The 24,305-nt window shown below is 38.2% G+C and overlaps 1 protein-coding gene across 16 annotated transcripts in view; it reads right to left on the reverse strand.

The window, feature by feature from the left end:
- The window catches only part of C13H3orf67 (chromosome 13 C3orf67 homolog), a 282,335-nt gene that overhangs the window by 43,978 nt on the left and 214,052 nt on the right, over positions 1–24,305 (reverse strand). For all 16 annotated transcript variants that reach the window (XR_002337601.1, XM_021069115.1, XM_021069106.1 and 13 more), the window contains one exon: positions 20,401–20,462. Coding sequence is in view for 15 of the 16 variants with exons in the window: in XM_021069115.1 (XP_020924774.1) it covers positions 20,401–20,462 (62 nt within the window). In the remaining variant the exon portion in view is untranslated. The remainder of the gene's footprint in view (positions 1–20,400; positions 20,463–24,305) is intronic.

The following is a 24,305-nucleotide window of genomic DNA, read 5'->3' on the forward strand; positions in this document are numbered from 1 at the left end:
TGTGACTCTTAATCACCAGAGACTATTAACAGCCCAGAAGAGGCCTGAGAGGAATCTACTAAACAACCTTTACTAAAACAACACTTATCTTCCATTAGTTCGTCCATATATTTACTGAGAGTTTGCCATTCCTAAAAGCCTAAAGCCCTTTTCCTTTGTCACTTGTCTACGAGTTTATGGTTTTGTGTTAAGATGCCATCTAAGCCCCAAGTTCTAACCATCCCTTTGAGTTACTCATCACTGACTTTCTCCCATGTGTATGTGCACAGCACACATAAATAAATTTTGTATACTTTTCTTCTGTTAGTCTGCCTTTTGTCAGTTTAATTTTCAGGCCCACTGCAGAACCTAGGAGGGTAGAGGAAAAAAGGGTTTTTCCTTCTCTATAATTACATCCCTTTAAATCGGCCGTTGATCAATATTAACCTGATGGAAGATTTTTAATGGAGGACCAAAGGACTTTATATTCAGCTAAGATCTATTTAAGGCTGTAATAAATGTTCTGTAGGGACAGTGAGCATACTTTTCAAATTTATGGAAGAATTGGGCTGAGAGAGAGAATAGGTTGGATGACAGAGTTGAGATTCAGAATGCTCTTTAAAGTTAAGAAAATGGTTCAGATACCAATATCTCTTTCACAAGTATTTACCAAGATTCAGTTTTGTGTCAGATCCTGGCATGAAATGCAAAGGCGAGTAATTACTGTCCTCTTAGAGCTAAAAGTATGGAGGATAAGATCAAAATCAGTGAGACAGTTACACAAAAATGTGTACATTTTGTGGTGGTGCTTGAGGGCTCCCTAGGGGAAGTGATACTTGAAAGAAAATCTAATGGATGAATAGGTATTAACAGGCAAAGTGGAGGGCAAGACAGGAGAAAGCATTCTAGAAAGAGGGAACAGTGGGCAGTGGCCCTGAGGCAGGCAGATTTGAGAAAAAGATAGGAGGCAGTGTGGCTAAAGTGTAAAATTTCAGAGGGAAGATGGTACAAAATAATGTTGGCCCAGTAGGTACGGGCCAAGACACTTAAGCCTTGCTGGTCATTGAAAGATTTTGGTCTTTACCCAATGGAAAGTCAGTGAAGGGTTTTAATATGGGGGTGTCACAGTCAGATCTGTGTTTAGAAGAGGTTACACTGACTACTTTGTAGGGAATGGGTATAGGTTGTGGGGAAAAAGCACATGTAGATGCAGGGAGAACACTTGGGAGGTTACATTAACGGTCCAGGAGAAAAATGGTGATAGTTTGAGATGACCGAAAGCCAAATACAAGCCATTAGTGGGATATGGGCACTAAAAAAATTAATTCAAGTTACACTAATACAGTGTTCTAGTCAATAGCCTAATTAGATGATTTTGCTCAATTTAAAGGATCGCAATTTGATAAACTCAAAAGTGTCTAAAGGAAGGCAATGAGGACAATGCCAGGACCAGGAATGGCAAAGTGGTGTTGAGGCTGGAAAAGTGAGAGGTTGGAGGAGAAAATGAAACAACCAATCAGCAATATTAAAAAAATGTGAAGGGGTATTATATGAAAGAATGATGATTCAAATGGTTGTTGTAGAAAGAGAACTAGGACCAAGGGGGAGAAGTTATAGGGAAACCTATCACCTCAGTGTAAGGGATACTCAATAATGAAAACCACATCAAGCCTGCTTCCCCGGAAAAGATGTGCAAAGATGACTTTTGAAGAGATGCTGGGTTACATCATGTTGATAATCTTTCGAATTTAGGATTCTCTGATTCTCTGAAAGTGTGATCTTTTTTAGAAATTTTATTCCTAATACTCCTAATAATATCCCTACAACCATTGCCATCACTTTCTACCATTTAATGAAACACATGTGCCAGTGCCTACCCCAAATTCTTTATACACATATCTCACTTAATCCTTACAATAACAGTATAAAGTAGGTAGTAAAATATAACCTCTATTTTTTATACAAACTAATTGAGTTTTAGAGGAATAAAGTAATTTCACAAGGATACAGATCTGGCATTTTAATTCCACCAACTGTGCTTTTAACCAGTACACTACATCACTTTCCAAAACCACTTATTCTCCTATATGCTAACGAATCACATACTGAGCTCAACAATTTTAGCCAATTTCTAAACCTTTAAATATGGAAGTATATGAAACGGTGCATTTCTAATGATGAAACATATTCAATACCATTTCTAGTAACTCTATCAGGATAAGGCTATGTTATTCTTGAAAATTGGCCACCTCCAAATCTTAGCGGCTTAAAAACAATAAATGTTTATTTCTTGCTCATGTTAAATATCCATATCCAATAACTGGTAGAACTCTGTTTATCATAGTCTTTTGGCAACCAGGCTGACAAAATGTTTCTGGTAGGTGTCAGAGGAATTAAGAGAGCTCTGGAAGGTTTTATACCTGCAATTAAATGTTTCACCCAAGCAACAACATAAGCAATCTTGCTCACAATTCATTGGCTAGAACTAGTTGGGCTCATTGGCTTCACCCAAAACTAAGTGGACTGAGAAGTACAGTCCAACAATGTGCTTGGAATTGGGAGAGCTGGGAACATCTGGCAAATCCTGTTAATAACAACTGCAGACAATAAATATGTAAGAAGGCCAGAAAACATGCAGACAACTTTCGCTGAATACATTTAAGAATTTCTACCAAGAAGAATATTGACTATCTCTTCATATTAGTTTGCTTACTTTCCCCAAGTTGAGAGTATTAATGTATTAGAAGAGGGGAAATGTCTAAAACATGCTGAATAAAAGACTTCACTATATATGTAAAACAAATTTGGGCCATAATCATGTCTGGGATTCAAGCCTTGGGCATGCAATATTAGTATATTTATTTGCATTTGGGTGAGATACAAGTGTTTAGACAGAAAATGTAATATTTTACTCCCTTACAAATTTCATTGTACCTAATTATGTAAAAAAGCTATCATTGGTGAGCTGAGAGAAGATAATATGAAACAACTCAAAACTTATATTAGGTTTTGAATATTAAGATGTTAGAATAAAAACCATTTAAGTGCATTATAGAAATTTTTCTCTGAAAATTCTTGGCAATGCCAGTTCATCACTGTCAAATTAACTAAGAGTATGATATTGAAATCCAAATTTTATTTATATAAAAATGTAAACTTCTTAAAAAGTTTTATTTTCTGATAAATATTTATAATAACATAAAACAAGTAATTCATCTTATTTCTTGCTGTGACTCAGAGACTCAATTCAAATTTGAACTACTTTTATCCACTATCTATGGGTAAATATAATAGTTATATTCATAAGTACTCCATTATCTCAACTACAAAACTAAAAACCTGAAATGAAAACATGAAGACAAATCAGCAGCATCCATAGAGTGTTTCACTGGAAATGGTTGTTAGTAGATAATTTTTTTGTTGTAAGTGATTTAAATGACCAAAGAGAAAGTATATGTGGTGTTAGTGTGCTTAAAACATAATTAAAATTTGTATTACAAATGCTAGTTTAGGAAAGAACTGATTTTAAAAGCTGATGATACTTCCTGTTAGGTCATTGCTGTGATATTTAAGATGATACCTTTTTCTAAAATTTGAAAGCTACATATTTTAATAGAGAATGATCCAAAATATTTTTAAGGTCAAACTGGAAATATGTTGATGATTTAAAAATGCAAGCAAAGTGCTTTATTATATTATACTACCAGAGTGTTATTGTAGCTTAAAAATATCATTAAATCAGCACAAACCCACACTTATCATTTCCTGCACATTTTTCACGCCGAGCTGCCTTCTGACTATGAGTAATCTGTTAATCTGCTCTTTGCTTCACAATCTGTCAAACTGACAGATTCATTCCTTCTCTAATACATAATATCTTCATTTACTGTATGCCCTGCTGCATCTTTCTTTTTTTGCTAGCACTGAAATTTAGAAAATCATAAGCAAATTTAGAGAACGTAACATGGCTAGTTGTTCTTGCTTGTTTTCCATTTCTTCCATTATTCCAGCAGGAGAAATGAAAACTTTCTGGACTTCTAATGTGAATTAACAGTATTTCCAAAATGAAGGCAATTTTCGGTTTCAATAAAAGTATTGTGGGAGGGCAAGTGATAAAATACAAAGTAATTGCACCCTTCACCAAGTCAAGACACTGATCAAAATCGAATTTTCTTTCAATGCTACTGGCCAATGAATAGATTCTCACTTTCCACCTCTAAACCCTTGATGTAAAGGAAAAGATATCATAAAAAAAAGAATATAAGCCATTGACCCAGAAGTTTAGGGATGAACTGCCCCCTCAAAGATAGGGCTTCATCAGCATAAAACCACTGCTTAACTGAAAGGCACATGGTGATTTTATCTAAGCTGAGACTTTCATTTCTATCATGATGATGCTCTCAGGCCAGGCCAGGCCAGATCTCAAGTTTCATGTTCTTTGTTATTATGGTAATACAAATGGTTCTGCTGTTTAAAAATAGTTCACTACTAATTCAGGGAAGATATTTTACCCTCTTCTCTTTTCTTGCTTTGATTCAGTTGCTTATTAGCCTCTAAGTTCTGCAAATAGAGAATTAAGAGGTGAAAAATATTAGAATATGTAAAATTCTAATTTAGCTAGTTTCCTTTCATCTTAAATAAGTGATAAAGTTTATTAGCTTATTAGCTACAAATCACCATTTGGTTTCACTTGTTACCAATCCAAGCTTTCACATAATAAACAAAGGTTTATTATTAACCTCAAAAGTCAAAAGCAAGAAAGTTTTTTACAGAAAAATATGAGAAAATGCCTTCCAACCAGTCTCATTTCAACACATATATAATTTTCTTCCATGCACACACCCAACACCCAACAGCATTTTCTTGTCCTGAGCACCAAATTGCATCTGATTTGCCTTAATGGATGGCAAGGGAGCTAAAGGCTTTTAAAAAATCAATGGACAAGAAAGAGTCAATAGAACAATAATGTTAGTGTTAATTCAATCAAAGCAACTAAAAGTTTTTGCCTTTTCTCCTTCAAGTAATTTTAAACAGGCTGGACGTCTGACTTGTATTTATTACACTGAGTGGGTTTTTATGAGGCAATGAACAGCAAACGATGAAGCTGTGAACTCTGGTAAACATAATATATTGCTAGAGTGAAAAATTATGTGTTCTAAGTTTAATCAATTTCAAAATGTAATGGTTTTCATTAACAAGAGAAACAAAAGAATGACATGGGAAAGGTAAAACCAACTGCCAACAAAAGCAGAGTCTGCTGGTGGGTACTGGTTGGGAAAGGCTTTGATTTCTCTGTGCGAAGCTTTCCCTGTGCTCCCACACTCTGAGGCATCTTTCCTAAAGCATTCACCCCCTGCCTTAATGACATGCAGTGCTGCCCGTGCTGGGAGGCCACAAGCTCATTAAAGTTACCTCTCCCTGGTGCTCTGCGCATAGTAGGTGCTTCAGAAATGCTCTCTGAATGTTGCCAAAGGTATGAACTGCAACACACTACTATAGTGTTTCATGCTGTAGTGTTCCCTTGTTAAAATAACAAGGGAAGCTATTCTGCAGTAGGTTACAAAGTGAATGGTGAGGCAGTGAGTCTATAGATGTGACTGGCTGTGGCCATTTAACCATAATTATGGTCTTCCATTTCTTAGGATCATGTCATTATTATGGACCTTGGCCTGCAGTCCTCTCTCCTCCCCCCTCAGACAGAATAGAGGTGAATGTTATAGAAAGGAATTAGTACTTCGATTTTTTTAAAGGTGCTCATTTCTCTAAAAGAGGAAGTAGAATATTTTAATTAAAAGCTGAAACCGTAAAATGTTGGAATGGTAAATAATTGTTTTAGTAATTACCTTCTTTACACTGGACCCTGGGCCAAAGGTAATCTGAGTTCATCATCTGGATGGATAACAGTGACTGGAAAGGCCTGGGTAATTGCAGGACCCTCACATTCTGCTAGTTAAAAATGCTATGATTCTCCAGGGAACCATCATTTTGGGCATAGAAGCTTTGGGGATGTGAGAGCAGAAGACATAATTTGTTGTTCTTGTGAAAATGCGTTTTGTGAGCTCGTAATTTTGGAAAACATGACAATACTTAAAATATTGATGAGTATTTCTTCAGCCCCAAAGGCTTTAAGACTCTTACACAGTACAGCTGTAAAAGACTCAGGTTGAAGTGCAAAGCCCTAGTGTCCCTGAGAGACCTGGTCAGAAAGCATCTCAAGTGAGAACCTGGATGGAGCATCACTGGGTGCCCAGGCAGACTAGGCTAGAATGATCAACTGGACAGAGTGAAGAAAAAGAAATACTGGTCAGGTGGGCAGGTGTGGCACCCAGTCTTCTGGGGCAGGGTGACTTAAGCAGGTATGCGATCTGAACTAACAGGATCTGGTAGAATAAATGATCAGAACAGGAATTAAAATGGGCTGGGCAGCCAAAAGCAAAGGAGGAAGGAGAAGGGATGGGGCAGGGACTGCCAGCTGCACAGTGCTGCTGATAGATTGTTGGGTCCTCTGAAACCCAAAGGGATCAATGGCCATGATGATGTGTAGGGCGGGTTCCTGGGTTCAGGGTGGTCAGAGATGGGAAGCAGGATGATTCCTTGGGGATTTCATTTGCTAACAAGGGTGACTTTAACATGGGTTTTCTTTGGAATAGGGCTAGAGGGGCTAGAGAAGCCACTCTGAGCCTGGACTTCGATGTAAACTGGGGAGGAAAGCTGAATTCCTTTCTACAGGTGTTTTTAAAGTCTGTTGTGAAGGTTAGACCAGTGAACTGAGGATTTCTCCAGGAGCATGACGGTCAGGGAGCCACTTAAGAGGGTCTCTGGAGCATAGGTTCAGATTCATTCTCTTTTTCTCTCTGTCTCCCACTACACACACACACACACACACACACACACACACACACACACACCATCCACCCACCATACACTTACAGTTAAGTATGCATTCGACAGCAGTGCCAACTCAAGCAGATTTCTAGTGAGTGGCACCTTACCTCCATAAAATGGGCGTGAAAAGGCAAATACAGATAAGCAAATTCCAAAAGAATACAAATAAAAATTCTCAAATTTGATTAAAAACTGTTTCTATTTAAAGGTTTAATGATAGTTACCAGAAACTTTAAGTTTGTGGATCTCTTCTTAGGATCATTTGAAGCAAATTCATGAAAGAGATTTCATTTGTCACAAGTAAGAACAGGATCAGATTTCAGACACCCTCAAGGGAGAAAGTACACAAGGGCTCCTGGGTTCCAGCTAGCAGTTAAGTATGCAGTGATGGAGCTAGTGGAGAAATGGGGGAAAGTCATTTTTGTGAGGTGAGAGTCAATAAATTCAGCACACACTTTCTTGAGTGTCTCCTTTGTGCCTGGCACTGTTTGAGGAGCTAGGGATGGAACGAGTAAGAGGGAAAAGGCCCTATGCTCCTGAGGTTTACATTCTGGCATATTCTAGAAATGTGTGTGTGTGTGTGTGTGTGTGTGTGTGGTGTGTGTGTGTACTCAAAAAGCGACAAATAAGTATCAGCTAGTGAGGAGCACTATGCTTAAAAAAAAAAAAAAGCATAAGGTAATGAGGCTGCCTGGGGCTATTTTAGGTTGGATGCTAAGAAAAGGGCTCTCTGAGGATGTGACATTTAAATGGAGACCTGAATGACAGGAGGAAGCTGCAACTCCTTTTGAGGGTAGGGGAACTCCAGGTAGAGGGGCCATCTCATGCAAAGCTCTTAAGGTAGAGCCAAGCCTGGAGTATTTAAGAAAAAGAGGCAGGCTTTTCTCTTTGGAGCCACAGTGGTGGCTGATACATGGTGAGCAATGCACAATGGTACGAAACATGGTCCGAGTGGTGGGCATTCAGGATAAGCAGTAGGACTTGGCCCTAAGAGCAGAGGGAAACTTTTGGGATGTTTTACATGGGGGAATGCTTCAGTCCACTTTAGGTATAACACATAATTCTGGTTGCTGAGTGGAGTACAGGCCAGAGGGGAAGAGAGCAGAGAAAGCAGCTGGGAAGCGGTAGCATTTACCTGGGCAATCTGGGCTATGCCTGCAGCAGTGGAGTGAGAGCAAGGGCTGGATCTGGCATATACTCTGATTGGAGGGAGCGCAAGTACAACTTGCTGAGGCTGAGCATGGGATGGCTTTGAAAGAGAAACCAGAGATTGCTCTTGGTTTCTGGCTTGAGTAACAGAGGGAGAATGGTGGCATCTTCTGAGATGGAGAAAACTGAAGAAAGAACAGATGTGCAGAGGGAGAGAAAACCAAATTAAGCTTTGAAAGCTTGGGTTCCAGATATGTACTAGAGATCCAAGTGGCAGCTTGGATAGATAAGTCTGGAATTCAGGGGTGGGTTAGGACTAGACATATAATTTTGAAAGTCATTAGAATATGGAAGGTATTGAACAGTATTATTAAATAGCTTGTATTAAGTAGTGCATATTATATTATGTATTAAAGATTAGAGCTATTCTGGGAGTTCCCATCATGGCTCAGCAGAAATGAATCTGACTAGTATCCATGAAGACACAGGTTCGATCCCTGGCCTCACTCACTGGGTTAAGGATCTGGCATTACAGTGAGCTGTGGTGTAGGTTCGGACATGGCTCAGATCTTGCGTTGCTGTGGTTGTGGTATAGGCCTGTGGATACAGCTCTGATTCAACCTGTAGCCTGGGAACTTCCATATGCCATGAGTGTGGCCCTAAAAAAAAAAAGAAAGATTAGAGCCATTCTAATGGTTACAGTGTCTATGGATCTCTGGGTTGCCAGGGAATGGAACATACATGAACATTAGATTTAAACTTTGTCCAAACAAGAACCTTTCACAAAAACACAATTTTATCCTGATAGTAAATAAAGCAATACTCTTGTCCTTCTAAAAGGAAGGGGCAAATCTTGTGAGGACGTAGGAAAATATTTGAAATTTAACTGGCTTACATTCAGGATGAAGATTTTCATTTCTCCATGGTGTCTGGGCATACTTCCACCTCCCTTGGCTAACATTCTGATGGCACACCTACCTGAGCCAGGCCAGGTGAACACTGCAGTGGGGAGAGGTACCACACTGTCCCCAGGGAACTTGGAACTCAGAGAACAGCTTGAGAAATCATCACCCAAGGAGCTTAAGTGAGACCCAAGGGTTCTAAGTATGGAGAGTCACTCCCCTCAAACCAGCAGGTGTGAATCTGTGGGAAGGGGATTATGAAGTGAGAGGCACAAATATGGATAGCTTGTCCTAGTTAAAGCTAACCAGGGAAGTGGTGAAAGTAAAAAATGATGGTTTTGGTTTTATAAGCAAATCATTAAGAATTGACTCCAAAATATGATAAATGGTAGAAAACAACAACACTACATTTAGAGAAACTGTGTACATAGTTAATTAGGAAATCCTCTGTTGTGCTTTGGTCTAAGGAGGAATATTTGTTAAAAATCCGACTTAACTTGTTTTAAAATGATCCAAACTTAATCATATGAAGAGGAACATGACATACAAGTTTCTGTATTTAATTTTACTTATTTATACATTTTCTCCCTCTTGTGTTGGTGGGAAAAAAAGCTTAAGCAATAGAGGAGAAGCTCATCAGGCCGAGTCCCGACAATTGGAGAGAAAAGAAAAATGAAGCCCCTGTGATCAGTCCAGAGCAGTGCTTGTAGGTTATAGTGACAGGCCAGCTCGCCTCACTCAGGCCGGCTGAGCCAGCGGGAACCCAGGTCAGTGGTTATTAATCATTTGTCAAAGTCTGTAGGGATTCATCAGATAATTATAGTTAAAAGTGCATTTATATCACACAAACATGTGGCAAGGCTGTAGAGGATTCAAGCCCTTACACAATCTTCAATGACATTTTAAAAAACTACAGATAAGCGATAAATCATAAAGCAAACACTTTAGAAAGAAAACCATGCCGTCTATGACTGTTGAGGCAGTCTAGAATTATTTCCTATATTATTTCCATAAACATTTAGAACCTTAGAGAGCCTCTGACTACCTTCCATCCACCCCCTCCAATTTTCCAATGAGTTATAAAAACAGTAAGCATAATCATCATCTGAAATGAAAGACTGACTATCAACTTCATCCATATGAACGGACAACCAGAACATAATCACAGCTTACTTTATAAGACCCATTCCTGAACAAAAATATCTCGAGTGCTTCTGAAGAATCTACATAAACACATAAACAGATGTGCCTAAGGGACAGCTCTAAACCCCACAAACCAATAGATGGCATTTTAAAATAGATGATTTAGAGCTGTAAACAGCATCCATTTTGCTCAGTTTGGCAGCATGTAAGTTTACATGCTAGGAAACATTTCTCAACATGAATCAACTGTGAAATTGTTTCCTCCTGCCCAACACTCCTCTAAATTGAATTAGATTATGTTAGCCATATCTGCACCTTGTCATAGAGGCTGTCAGTGCCCCAAGAGGCAGTAGGGATGGACAATGCACGCAAGGTCCCCAGACTCTGAGATGCTGCCTAAATATTAGTCAGTAATGCTGGGCAAAAATAATGGTAGATATCACTCTCATGTCTACCAATGAAAAGGGAAATGGCTTTGTTGCAAATCTAGACACACATGGTGATATGACACGGTACCATGTTTTTTTCGATCCTAGATTGTAAATTTCTCAGGAAATGATTACCACTGTATCCCAGGTGTATATCTTAGGCCCCTAGGTTTCTGGAATAGTTGCAGATATTTCACTGAAGCTAAAGTGGCCATTTCACCTTCCAAAGGGAACCATAATGCTCTCCTCTCAATTGACCTGCATACATACACGTCCTCCATCCCATCACATTTGCATTACCTTGATCACAATCACATTTAATTTAGAAAATCAACAGCCTACTTGTCTCTCCTGTACTGTTCAGAGCCTTTGCACACCAAGCTTTCAACAAGATTCAGGCTTGATGCTTGTTTATCCAAGGAGGGTAGACTGAGAGACTTATCTTTCCACTTCTTTTTTTTTTTTTTAAATATTCACTACCTGTATCTTTTAACTTTGAAGTCTAATTTCAAAGTCCTATATTTTAGGGTCTAAATCATGAGATGCTATTTATTAGAAATACAATAAATATAAATCTTAAGAAGAATCATAGCTTTAAATTTTAAGTTAAATTACATGTATTAATTACATTTATCCATTTTTATATGATCTATGCTGACCTCATAATTTTATCATCTTCTTTATTTATGGTCCAATAATGCCTTTCTGCCAATTCTCCAAGCTGCTGGATTTATGAGCCAAAAGCCAAGCCACATAATCCATAGGTTTTTTGAATAACTATATAATAATTTTCTAGGAAACTGGTGGATAACCCACTGGAAGATAGGAATGGGGGCATTTTATTTTTGGCTCTAAAATTTGGCTTTAATTTTATTATGTAAAAATGTAAAATAATTTTCCCAAATGAATATTTAATTGGTTAAATAAAATATGCTGTCTGTTTAGTTGGTGAATTTTCTTATATTCTATCTTTGGGAATCACATTGTAAAAGAGATCATTAAAATTATATACTACCACATCAAAACATTAATTAATTAATCAATCCAATATTATGAGGTATGTTTTCTATATAGGGCCACTATTGAAAACCAATTCAATAGTGGAATTGGTTTTCATGTGTAAAGTCTATAATAAGTCTAAAGTCACAGAATCATATGTCTGGAAGTGATCTCAGAGTGCTTGTGACTCAAATTCTTTCCTTTATACATGAAGGTGTTCTTATTGTTAGAGGAAGTCTAAACAGATTGAAAGGCTTGTCTGAGATCATATACTGGGTTAGTAGCAGGAGCAGGATGAAAATTAGGTTCCCCTTTTCCTTTTATTGAAACAAAATGCTCCACTTCCTTTTTTGGGGGGGGGGTGCTGCCCCTGCGGCATATGGAAGTTCCCAGGCTAGGGGTTGAAATGGAGCCGTAGCTGCTGGCCTATGTCACAGTCGAAACAATGCCAGATCTGAGCCATGTCTGTGACCTACACTGCAGCTTGTCACAATGCTGGATCCTTTTACCCACTGAGCGAGGCCAGGGACTGAACCTGCACCTTAATGTATCTTAGTCAGGTTCTTGACCCGCTGAACCACAATGGGAACTCCAAAATGCTCTACTTTCTAACATCACTTTCTAATCACTTTCATTTATTTAGTCTACAAGTCCTGACTTTCTTATAATTTGGACCAAAGTTGGATTTCCAGTTACCTTGAAGTTTATTCATATATAGATAAAGAGTTTGGTGGTCAACTCTAGATGAGCTGAAGAATATTTGAATACCTTTTTAAAAACACTGAAATTATAATCTCAACTTTCAACTCCTTATTAAATCTATTTATGATAGTGACAATTCCCCTAACATGTAAGAATGACTGGATCAAGTGTATAGAGCAGGAACACTCAAGAGGTTACTAATGAAGAATATTTACTCCAATTATATCATTAATATTCTGTCTAGTCACTTATTTTTTATTTTATTTTTTTTGTCTTTTCCAGGGCCACACCCACAGCATATGGAGGTTCCCAGGCTATGTCTAGTCACTTATGATGGAGCATGATAACGTGAGAAAAAAGAATGTATATGTGTATGTGTAACTGGGTCACCATGCTGTACAGTAGGAAAAAAAAACTGTATTGGGGCAGTCCTGTAAACCATGTGGTTTCACATGGCTTCGTTGGCTCTTTATTGCTGAAAGGACCAGCCTGCCTGCTTCCCTGCTTTTCTAGTTCCTAGTTTCAGGCCCCTCCTAAGGTCTGGCTGCTCTTGGCTTCCAGGACACAGGCCTGTATTCCTACGTAACAAGTCTCTCCTGTCTATCTCTCTCTCCCTTTCTCTTCTTCTTCTCTCTCTCTTTAATACTAGCTAAATTGATTTTGGTATGTTCAACCTGTGAGTCTTAATTTAGACATTATGTAATGGATATCACAATCTGGAGTCAGGGCTACAGAGCTACTGTTGGGGTTCTGGTCCATTCCATGGGATGACACACAGTATAGGTGAGAGAGATTGATAGACAATGAGATGCATTTAGATAACGAGAAGCATTATGATAACTATGATTCTGGGGGTTAAGGTCAAGATAAACTGATTTTCAGGAAATTTTTAGTATTTAATAAATTGTAATAAAGTGATAATTCATCTATACTGATTAAATATCTTATTTAGCTATTTTTTATTTTATTTATTTTTTTGAAAACTTTATTTCCTCTTTGTTACCAAAATTCTTTTCATTTTCTTTTTTAATGTTTTTTTATTACTCAAATGAATTTATGACATCTATAGTTGTATAATGATCATAACAACCCAATTTCACAGGATTTCCATCCCATAACACAAGCACATCCCCCCACCCCCCAAACTATCTCCTCTGGAGACCGTAAGTTTTTCAATGTGTATGAGTCAGCATCTGTTCTGCAAAGAAGTTCAGGCTGTCCTTTTTTTAAATTCCACATGTCAGTAAAAAAATTTGATGTTGGTGTCTCATTGTATGGCTGACTTCACTTAGTATGATAGTTTCTAGGTCCAGCCATGTTGCTAAAAATGCTGGTATTTTGTTCCTTTTAATGGCTGAGTAATAGTCCATTGTGTATATGTACCACCTCTTCTTGATCCACTCCTCTGTTGATGGACATTTAGGTTGTTTCCATGTCTTGGCTATTGTAAATAGTGCTGCAATGAACACTGGAGTACATGTGTCTTTGCGAGTTGTGGTTTTCTCTGGATAGATGCCCAGGAGTGGGATTGCTAGATCAAATGGTAGTTCTACGTTTAGTTTTCTGAGGAATCTCCATCCTGTTTTCCACAGTGGTTGCACCAACTGACAATCCCACCAACAGTGGAATAGGGTTCGTTTTTCTCCACACCCTCTCAAGCACTTACTGTTTGTAGCCTTTTGGATGATGGCCATTCTGGCTGGTTTAAGGTGGTACCTCATAGTGGTTTTGATTTGCATTTCTCTAATAATGAGTGATGTTGAACATACTTTCCTGTGTTTTTTGGCCATCTGCATGTCTCCTTTGGAGAACTGTCTGTTTAGATCTTCTGCCCATTTTTTGATGGGGTTTTTTGTTTTTTTGGTATGGAGCTACAGAAGGTGTTTATAAATTTTGGAGATGAATCCCTTGTCAGTCGATTCATTTGCAAAGATTTTCTCCCATTCTGTGGGTTGTCTTTTTGTGTTGTTTAGGGTTTCCTTTGCTGTGCAGAAACATTTAAGTTTCATTAGGTCCCATTTGTTTATTTTTGTTTTTACTGTCATTACTCTAAGAGGTGGATCTGAGATGTTGCTGTCATTTATGTCAGAGAGTGTTTGGCCTATGTTTTCCTCTAAGAGTTTGATAGTGTCTGCTCTTATATCTAGGTCTTTAATCCATTTGGAGTTGATTTTTGTGTATGGTGTTAGGGAGTGTTCTCATTTCATTCTTTTCCATGTGCCTGTCCCATTTTTCCAGCATCACTGATTGAACAAGCTGTCTTTTCTCCATTGTATATTCTTGGCTCCTTTGTCATAGATGAGTTGGCTGTAGGTGTGTGGGTTGGATTCTGGGCTTTCTATCCTGTTCCACTGATCTATATTTCTGCTTTGTGCCAGTACCATATGGTTTTGATGATTGTTGCTTTGTAGTACAGCCTGAAGTCCGGGAGCCTGATTCCTCCAGCTCCATTTTTCTTTTTCAGGATGTCTTTGGCTATTCTGGGTCTTTTGTGCTTCCAAACAAACTTTAACATACTTTGTTTGAGTACTGTGAAAAATGTCCTTGGTAATTTGTTAGGGATTGCACTGAATCTGTACATTGCCTTAGGCAGTATAGTCGTTTTTTTTTTTTTTTTTTGGTCTTTTTGCTATTTCTTGGGCCGCTCCCGCGGCATATGGAGGTTCCCAGGCTAGGGGTTGAATCGGAGCTGCAGCCTCTGGCCTACGCCAGAGCCACAGCAAAGCGGGATCTGAGCCGTGTCTGCAACCTACACCACAGCTCACGGCAACGCCATCGTTAACCCACTGAGCAAGGGCGGGGACCGAACCCACAACCTCATGGTCCCTAGTCAGATTCGTTAACCACTGCGCCACAACGGGAACTCCAAGTATAGTCGTTTTGATAATATTAACTCTTCCAATCCATGAGCATGGTATATCTTTCCATCTATTTGTGTCATCTTTGATTTCTTTCATCAGTGTCTTCTAGTTTTCAGAGTACAGGTCTTTTGTCTCTTTAGGTAGGTTTACTCCTAGGTATTTTATTCTTTTGGAGGCAATGGTAAACGGGATTGCTTCCCTAATTTCTCTTTCTACTCTTTCATTGTTAGTATACAGAAATGCCGTCAATTTCTGTGTATTGATTTTGTATCCTGCAACTTTGCCAAATTCACGGATGAGCTCTAACAGTTTTATGGTAGAGTCTTTAGGATTCTCTAGGCATAGTATCATGTCATCTGCAAATAGTGATAGTTTTACTTTTTCCTTTCCAATTTGGATTCTTTTTATTTCTTTGACTTCTCTGATTGCTGTGGCTAGGACTTCCAAAACTATGTTGAAGAGTAGTGGCAAGAGTGGACATCATTGTCTTGTTCCTGATCTCAGTGGGAATTCTTTCAGCTTTTCACCATTGAGAATAATGTTCGCTGTGGGTTTGTCATCTATGGCCTTTATTATGTTGAGGTAGGTTCCCTCTATGCCCACTTTCTGAAGGGTTTTTATCAGAAATGGGTATTGGATTTTGTCAAAGGCTTTTTCCGTGGCTACTGAGAAGATCATAATATGGTTTTTATTCTTCAGTTTGTTAATGTGGTGTATCACACTGATGGATTTGTGGATATTGAAGAACTCTTGCATCCCTGGGATAAATCCCACTTGATCATGACGTACAATCCTTTGATTGTATTGTTGGATGTGGCTGGCTAGGATTTTGTTCATGATTTTGCATCGATGTTCATCAGTGACATTGGTCTGTAGTTTTCTTTTTTTGTGGTATCTTTGTCTGGTTTTGGTATCAGGATGATGGTGGCCTCATAGAATGAGTTTGGGAGTGTCCCTTCCTCTTCAATTTTTTGAAATAGTTTCAGAAGGATAGGTATTAGCTCTTCTCTAAATGTTTGATAGAATTCGTCTGTGAAGCCATCTGATCCTGGACTTTTGTTGGTTAGAAGTTTTTTAATCACAGTTTCAATTTCAGTTCTTGTGATTGGTCCACTCATCTTTTCTATTTTGACTTGGTTTAGTCTTGGAAGATTGTATTTTTCTAAGAATTTGTCCATTTCTTCTACGTTTTCCGTTTTATTGGCGTATAGTTGCAAGTAGTAGTTTCTTATGATCCTTTGTATTTCAGTGATGTCCGTTGTTACTTCTCCCTTTTCATTTCTAATTTTATTGATTTGAGTCCTCTCTCTTTTTTGCTTGATAAGTCTGGCTAAGGGTTTATCAATGTTGTTGATCTTTTCCAAGAACCAGCTTTTCGTTTCATTGATCTTTTCTATGGTTTTCTTGGTTTCTGTTTCATTGATTTCTGCTTGATCTTTATGACTTCTTTCCCTCTAGTAACTTTAGGTCTTGTCTGTTCTTCTCTCTCGAGCTGCTTTAGATGTAAAGTTAGCTTGTTTATTTGAGCTTTTCCTTGTTTCCTGAGGTGGGCTTGTATTGCTATAAACTTACCACTTAGATCGGCTTTTGCTGCATGCCATAGGTTTTGGAGTGTCATATATTTGTTGTCACTTGCTGCTAGATATTTTTTAATTTCCTCTTTGATTTCTTCAGTGATCCATTGGTGGTTTAGTAGCATGTTTTTTAGTTTCCACGTGTTTGTGTTTTTTGCAGATTTTTTTCTTTTTGTTGATTTCCACTAGTATAGCGTTGTGGTCGGAAAAGAGGCTTGATATGATTTCAATTTTCTTAAAGTTACTGAGGTTGGATTTGTAGCCCAGGATGTGATCATTCTTAGAGAATGTTCCATGTGCACTTGAGAAGAATGTGTATTCTGTTGCTTTTGGATGGAATGTCCTATAAACATCTATTAAGCCCATCTGGTTTAATGCATCATTCAGGGCCTGTGTTTCCTTATTGATTTTCTGTCTGGCTGATCTTTTCATTGCTGTAAGTGGGGTGTTCAAGTCCCCCACTATTATTGTGTTATTGTCTATTTGTCCTTTTAAGGTTGTTAGTAGTTGCCTTACATATTGTGGTGAACCTATGTTGGGTGCATAGATATTTAAAATTGCTATATCTTCTTGGATTGATCCTTTGATCATTATGTAATGACATTCTTTGTCCCTTAAAATATTCTTCATTTTAAATTCTATTTTGCCTGATATGAATATTGCTACTCCAGCTTTCTTTTGATCCACGTTTGTGTGAAATATTTTCTTCCATCCTCTCACTTTCAATTTGCATGTGTCCCTAGAAGTGAAGTGGGTCTCTTGAATACAGCATATATATGGATCTTGTTTTTGTATCCATTCAGCCAGTCTATGTCTTTTGGTTGGGGGGGTTTAGTCCATTAACATTTAAGGTAATTATTGCTATGTATGTTCTTATTGCCATTTTATTAATTGATTTGGATTTGTTTTTGTTGCTCTTTTTTCTTTCCTCCTTCTCTTGTTCTTTTCTGCCTATAGAAGTTCCTTTAGTATTTGTTGTAAGGCTGGTTTAGTATTGATGAATTCTCTTAGCTTTTGATTATCTGTGAAGGTTTTGATTTCTCCTTCAAATCTGAATGAGAGCCTTGCTGGGTAGAGTAATCTTGGTTGGAGGTTTTTTCCTTTCATCACGTTAAGTATATCATGCCACTCCCTTCTGGCCTGCAGAGTTTCTGCTGAAAAATCTGCTGATAATCTTATTGGGGTTCCCTTGTATGTTATTTGTTTCTTTTCCCTAGCTGCTTTCAAGATTTTCTCTTTGTCTTTAATTTTGGTCAGTTTGCTTAATATGTGTCTTGGGGTGTTCCTCCTTGGGTTTATTTTATATGGTACTCATTGTGCTTCCTGGATTTGAGTGAGTGGTTCCTTTCCCATGTTAGGGAAGTTTTCGGCTATTATCTCTTGGAATATTTTTTCTGTCCCCTTCTCTCTCTCTTCTCCTTCTGGTACCCCTATAATACGGATGTTGGTGCATTGAACGTCGTCCCAGAGTTCTCTGCGACTCTCTTCATTTGTTTTCAATCTTTTTTCTCTTTTCTGTTCTGCATCTGTAATTTCCATTAATTTGTCCTCCACCTCGCTTATTCGTTCTCTGCCTCCTGTATTCTGCTGTTGGATGCGTCTAGTGAATTAATATTTTATTTCAGTATTGTATTTTGCATCTCTTCTTGTTTAAGTTTTATATCTTGTATCTCTTTGCTCAGTGTTTCCTGTAAGTTATCCATTTTTGCCTCCAGTTTATTTCCAATGTCTTGCATCTTCTTCAGCATCAACAGTCTAAAGTCTTTTTCCTGGAGGCTGAGAATCTCCTCCTCGCTTAGCTGATTTTCTGGGGTTCTTCCTTTCTCCCTCATCTGAGTTATAGTTCTCTGTCTTTTCATTTTTATAGGTTTTTGGTGTGGTGACCTTTTTATAGATAACAGAGGTGTAGCCTCTCTTCCTTCTGGTGTCTGCCCCTCTTGTGGCCCAAGTCAGTGTGGGGGCTTGCTGTAGGCTTCCTGATGGGAGGGACTGATGCCTGCCCACTGGTAGGTGGAGCCGATTCTAATCCCTCTGGTGGGTGGGGCTTAGTCTCTGGATGGGATTAGAGGCAGCTGTGTGCCTGAGGGATCTTTAGGCAGCCTGTTTACTGAGGGGTGGGGCTGTGACTCTACCTGGATTGTTGTTTGGCCTGGGGCTTCTCAGTGCTGACTGATGGGTGGGGCCAGATTTTCCCAAAATGGCCACCTCCAGAGAAAGGCACTGCTGCTGAATATTCCTGAGAGCTTTGCTTCCAATGTCCTTCCCTCACAACAAGCCACATTCACCCCTGTTTTCCCAGGATGTCCTCCAAGAACTGCAGTCAGGTTTGACCCAGATTCCTATGGAGACTTTGCTTTGCCCTGGGACCTGGTGCACATGAACGTCTGTGAGCGCCTTTTAAGAATGGGGTCTCTGTTTCCCCCAGTCCCGTGGAGCTCCTGCGCACAAGCCCCACTGGCCTTCAATGCCAGGTGCTCCAGGGGCTCTTTCTCCCAGTGCCAGATCCCCACACGTGAGAGTTTGATGTGGGGCTCAGAACTCTCACTCCTGTAGGTGAGTGTCTGTGAACCAGTTAGTTTTCAGTCTGGGTCTTCCCACCTGGGAGGTATGGGGTTGTTTATATCGTGAAATCACCCCTCCTACCTCTTGATGTGGTCTTTGTCTTCTGGAGTGGGATATCTTTTTTAATGTTTCTGGTCCATTTGGGTGAAGATTGCTCAGCCTTTAGTTGTGAATTTTGTTGTTTTTAGGAGAGAAGTTGAGCCTCAGTCCTTCTATTCAGCCATCTTAATCCCATCTTTTATTTAGGTATTTTTTAGAAAGCAATATAATATCATATATATTTCAAAGCTCTAATTCAAGTTTACTTGTCTCTAATGAGCCTAAAATAATGAGGTTTTTGTATATTAAGAAATGACTTGTATGTTAATGACTTTTTTTGAAATAAAATAATTTCGGAGTTATGAACTTTGAAAGTATGAAAAAAGAGAATGGCCATTTGAATACATATAAGCTTATCGCGATAAATGTAAAGGCACCGGGCAATACAAAAAAGATTCATGCCTAAAATGCACTAAACATCAAATACCTATTAAAATGAAATACCTATGCAAACAGAATAATGCTAACATTTAAAGTGAATTTGCTGGAGTTCCCGTCGTGGCGCAGTGGTTAACGAATCCGACTAGGAACCATGAGGTTGCGGGTTCGGTTCCCTGCCTTGCTCAGTGGGTAACGATCCGGCGTTGCCGTGAGCTGTGGTGTAGGTTGCAGACGCGGCTCGGATCCCGCGTTGCTGTGGCTCTGGCGTAGGCCGGTGGCTACAGCTCCGATTAGACCCTAGCCTGGAACCTCCATATGCCGTGGAGCGGCCAAGAAATAGCAATAATAACAACAACAACAACAAAAAAAAAGACAAAAAAAAAAAAAAAAGTGAATTTGCTAGGTGCCAAGAACTATGCTAAGAATTTTCTGTGTATTTGTACATGTGATCTTTCTCCAAAGTACTCTGAGGGAATTATTATGCCTGGATTACTTTGATTTAAATGATTTTCTCAAAGTTCCATAGCTAGTAAAAGGCAGGAGTGCTATTGAAACCCAGTTAGACTGCACTGCATGACACCAGAGTCTGAATGAGAAATGTAGAGTGCACTAAAACTTCTAAAGAAAAGAACTTGGGAAGCTCTGTGGATGTTTAGAAAATAACTGCATGAAACCAAGAAAAGTACACAATTCCTAAATAACCTTTTAAGAAATTTAGCTTATTAATAATTCTTACCGGGGGTTAGAAGGAGAAGGTGGATTCATTTCCTTCTGATAGTGGCGACCCTGGTTGACAGGCTGAAAAAGACAAAACATTTATGAGGTACTAAATCAGCATAATGCTCTTTACATATACTTTCACATGCACTCCCATTACTGTAATTTTTTTTTCTAAAAAACAATCTGAAAGTAGGGGCTGGTTTGTCTTGCAAAGAGTCAAAGGTTATTTGGAAGATGTAGCAAATAATAAAGTAGTATATGTGAGAAAACACAGGTTATTCGAATGGCTAGTCATTGGACTAGATCGCATCTACTGTGTAATTCAGGCTCATGTATGGAATCCTCCCTGAGGAATTTTTATGCTGTTAACATTGGTTGATATCTCCAGATACAACAACACAAAAATAGTGTGGAACTAATGCCACATGGCAAGTATTAGCAATAACTCAGAGACCCAAATACATAGGATATATACATTTTTATCTCCATGTCATTAAGTTTGCAAGAATGACTTCTATTTTTATTAATGGAATTACAAATGTAAATCTTGGGTCAAGGTGGTCATTTTCTCCGAGTGTGTAATAAAAGCTCAAGCATTTTCAGAGAACGCAAAAAAGTAATGCCAATATCTAACAAAAATGTAAGATCTCAATTTTCCCCTCCACAAGAAATCTTTAAGTTACTGTCTTTTTCAAAACATAGCTAAACAACTACATCCCATGTAAGTCTTAAACACTTGCCTCTAACGGAACTTAGTATTTTTCCTTTGTTCTATAAAGGGAGAAAATTCCATTATATTTGATAGAAGTTCTCTATTTGAACATCACCTCAAAGTATGTGGTTATTCAGCAACCATGTAATTCTAATATGAAAATCATTTTTAACATTCTCATTTTATTATAATCTGGAATTTGGGATATATTTTTGAATTGCATTTAAAGGGCTTCAGTTACTTCCTTACCCAATGGAGTTGTTTTTATGGTTTCCTCAGCCATAATGTGGCCCCGGAGCGCTGATCCCAACCAAAGAAAACAATATAGAAGTGACACCTATACATAAAAGGCACTTATCCCTTATTTCCACATACTCCTTATTTAATATGGGTACTAAAATATTAATGACATGGGTGATGGGAATTCTTTAAACAGTCTTCCTCTATAAATAATCTCTTGGAAGTGTTCCTTTAATTTAAATCAAACACCCTGTCTGATAATCACAGTCACTTAGCCTGACTATCTGTGATGTACCATGAATTTAAAGTACTCAGATACTTTGGTAATTGAACCAATATCAATGCATCACCATTTCAGTAATAAGAAAAAACAGCTGAGAGAACAGTGGAAGGAAAAACATGTCATAAGACATATTTGATCTCACTGGGGAAATAAGACTTCTAGCAATTTGCAAGTGAAATTTAGTTTTATGATTTAGGCTTTATAATTTCATAGCAAAAAAGGAATTAGCAACTAAAGGGTCTAACAGGTTCTCTAGACCAAATCACAGTGGCGCAGAAATGCTCCCAATAATACATTCATTGGTATTCGTTCAGTATTTCAGCTGTACTTAGGCCTCCACAGAATGGACCTCTGCCTATTTATTTTCAGAGACATTTAAATAACTTTCTAAGCATTACAGTCCTGATATTCAGGAAAATTTCCATTTTCTTAATTTTATACTATTAATTCTAGTTATATTTTACTGAATTACTACAACTGACTTACTCCATCCTTGGGAGAATAGAACTGCTTACAAAATCCTATTTTGCTTGTATTTCGGTTTTCACTTAGATTACACAGACTGGCCCTTCCACATTTACCCATGTTTATATAAAACAGATCCAATGATACAAGAAGTGAAAAAGAACATTATCAATAAAAGACTCACATTCAAATTATTTGTAAGTGTTAGAAAGTAGAAAAATAACAGGTAGAAACTTTTTGAAGTAGTAAGAACTCCTAACATGGATAGAAAGGTAAACAAAATAATTCAGTTAAGTAATTGTAGGGTAGTGGAACTCAGTCTGAATACCCAATTCTTAACTTAATTTTTAGTACTGAAAACGAATTACTAAGTTGTTACCCCAAGCATTTTATTCAATAACCAACTTAAATTTAATAATAGCACATCATGGCAAGAGCACTCTGACTCACACATGTAACTGCTATAAAGTGACTCATGAACCCTGACTACTAATGACTCTGTTGGGGAAGGATGCAAGTCTTGCTCTGGAGTGGGTACCACACAAAATTGGATGGCCCCAGTTCCCTTTCTCTGTACATGTCTTCTAATTTCATGTCAGACTCAGGGCCAGGAAGGGATTACGGCAATGATGCAGCTAAAAAGCTCCCTTAAGATATTTCAATTCCCATAACTTTGCTTTGATGCTTCGAGAGGGCAGAGCTTTCATTTGGATGAGGTCTTTTTGTTTTTCCAGGCCCAAATCAGCATAAATGTGTGTGTGTCTAATGGTTTCTAAAAACTCTCTAAACATGGTGGGGTAGAGCTTTAAGATACTTCAATTCCCATAATTTTGCTTTGATGCTTTGAGAGGGCACAGCTTTCACTTGGATGAGGTCTTTTTGTTTTTCCAGGCCCAAATCAACATAAATGTGTGTGTGCCTAATGGTTTTTAAAAACTCTCTGAACATAGTGGCGTGGAGGTAGTGGGAAAACATAGATGGGGTGTCTGAGACCAGATATCCCCATCCACAAATGGAATAGATACATTTCTGTACACATGCAGCAATAAACCTATTTCTACTATTTCTAGATAGGTATTTTCAGAGGCATTTAAATAACTTGCTAAGCGGTCAATGAAAGCACCAGTTAAAAAAATAAAAGTGATTTTTTGGATTTTGGATTCAGCCATATTTAGAGAATTCCGTAAGAAGAAGTAAAAGAATAATAACCAACACCTACAAATAACTATGGCAGAAATAATAAAAGCAGTAACTAATATTTATTAAGCACTTACTCTGGGTTAAATCCTTCACAGCTATTATCTCACTTTATCCTCATAGCAATTCTATGAAATAGATAGGATTAGCAACTCCATCTAACAGAGGAGGAAATTCAGACACTGGGTGCTTACCCAAGGTCATGCCAGTCAGAAAACAGAGGGCCAAAATTTGAACCCATGTGGTCTGATTCCACAGTTTACTCTCTTAACCAGTAAGTTACAGTGCTTAGTGCAGCTCAGTGGTTCAGGGAAAGTGGTGAATACATAAGTTTTTGAATAACAAAAATGACAAACACAGTTCAGTTAATGATAGGAACAAAAGTGCTCCTGAAATACATTTGTTTGAGATATACAAGACTATTTCCTTACCATAAATTCATTTGATTTCATTCTTATGACATGTCACTATATATTTAAAATTAAAGAAGTTTTGCTACACTACTAAATTTGGGACAGCATGAGGTATAACAGACAATACTCTAAGAATGAGAAAAGCTTTTTCATGGAGTGATTTTCATTGTCACTAAACAAAGAACAACTCACATATTTCAATATTTTCTCCTGACTGCACAGATATTATGCTGACTCTAATATTAGTTTTCATACATCATTTTTTTTTGCTTGTTTGTTTTTTGTTTTGTAGGGCCGCATCTGCAGCATTTGGAAGTTCCCAGTCAAGGGGCTGAATTGGAGCTGCAGCTGCTGGCCCACACCACAGCTCACTGCAATGCCAGATCCTTAACACACTGAGTGAGGCCAGGGATCGAATCTGCATCCTCATGGATATTAGCTGGTTTCATTACCGCTGAGCCGCAAGGGGCACTCCTAGTTTTTGTGCATTATTTCTACACTGTTATAAAGATCAGCTGCTCAACTGATTTATCTGTAGCTTAGCACCGTCAACTACTTACCTTTTTAGTTCAGGAGGATTAAAAGAAAACTCATTATACCCAAATAGAGCT

Source organism: Sus scrofa, chromosome 13 (genome assembly GCF_000003025.6).
Source record: "Sus scrofa isolate TJ Tabasco breed Duroc chromosome 13, Sscrofa11.1, whole genome shotgun sequence".
In the NCBI taxonomy this organism is placed as follows: domain Eukaryota; kingdom Metazoa; phylum Chordata; class Mammalia; order Artiodactyla; family Suidae; genus Sus; species Sus scrofa.